Source organism: Amphimedon queenslandica, unplaced genomic scaffold (assembly GCF_000090795.2).
Source record: "Amphimedon queenslandica unplaced genomic scaffold, v1.1 AMPQUscaffold_9243, whole genome shotgun sequence".
Lineage (NCBI taxonomy): Eukaryota > Metazoa > Porifera > Demospongiae > Haplosclerida > Niphatidae > Amphimedon > Amphimedon queenslandica.
Genome location: NW_003550485.1, coordinates 2,429 through 3,409, shown reverse-complemented (window position 1 = coordinate 3,409; position 981 = coordinate 2,429). Strand labels below are relative to the sequence as shown.

General features: G+C 36.1%; 1 protein-coding gene across 1 annotated transcript; it reads right to left on the bottom strand.

Moving 5' to 3' along the window:
- Nucleotides 1-534: 534 nt before the first annotated feature.
- On the bottom strand, nt 535-961 carry LOC109590943 (tyrosine-protein kinase ITK/TSK-like). Its single transcript, XM_020006781.1, has 2 exons — nt 824-961; nt 535-760 (listed from the first exon to the last, which is right to left on the bottom strand). Exons 1-2 carry the CDS (start codon nt 949-951, stop codon nt 604-606), a joined length of 285 nt encoding a protein of 94 aa, XP_019862340.1. The 5' UTR covers nt 952-961; the 3' UTR covers nt 535-603.
- Between the last annotated feature and the right edge of the window lie 20 nt (nt 962-981).

Genomic DNA, 981 nt, shown 5'->3' with positions numbered 1-981 from the left:
AACTGATGATTTTAAGGAGTTTTACTAATAAAATTCATAATTTTTGTATATTTTTGTAAAATTTGTCCGTATATTGAGGGATCAGGTGACACATTTTAAGTGGCCATTATCTCTGTCAAAAAGACAGCTATTAAAAAGATCCGGATGGTGATAGTTAGTTTAAAGACAGGCCTACAAAGTTATTATAGTGACCTTCTAAAACTATCCTTTGCTGCCATTCAGAAATGACAGTCCGAAGATTGAGAATTTTGGCCGATCATTGGTATTGTCGGACACCACGCTTTGAGTAGTCTCGCGTAGCCAGCCGCTCCCTCCTCGCGTCGGGAGGGGCTGGCTACGCGAGACTACGCTTTGAGAGCTTATAACTTTCTATGCACTCTTGCTAGAGCTACAAGTTTTGTCACGCAAATAAAGGATAACTATTGCTATAATACTTTGCAGTTTCATGAGATGGCAATGTATAGTTTTCCTAAAACAAGTGTCCGAAAATTGATGGTGTACGATCATTGATAATGTACTCTAATAATGAAATAATTAAAATTGCTTGCAAGGTGTTTTACTGTATAAAAACTATCACAATTAACATAATATAAAACAAGTTTTTTAAGCTTTAATATCATTTTCCACACAAGAATTAATGTCAGCGAAGTCCAGATAGCCAGCCAATGGCTCAATGAGTGCATTGATTGATGATACTAAATCACTGAACACTGGCCTATCATCAGGAGACTCAGACCAACATGAAGTCATCAATGAGTAACTGTAAAAGGAAAAAAAATAGTCTAAAATTTTCACATTAATTTCTATAATGGTGATTTCATACATTTCTTTTGAACATGCTTCATTATTTGGAGTGTACAGTCTTCCTCCAGTATCCAGTAACTCCACAACTCCTACTGGATCTAAACCAGGATAAGGTACTCTACCAAGACTGAACACTTCCCAACACATTACACCATAAGACCACTGTAAAAAACAGAA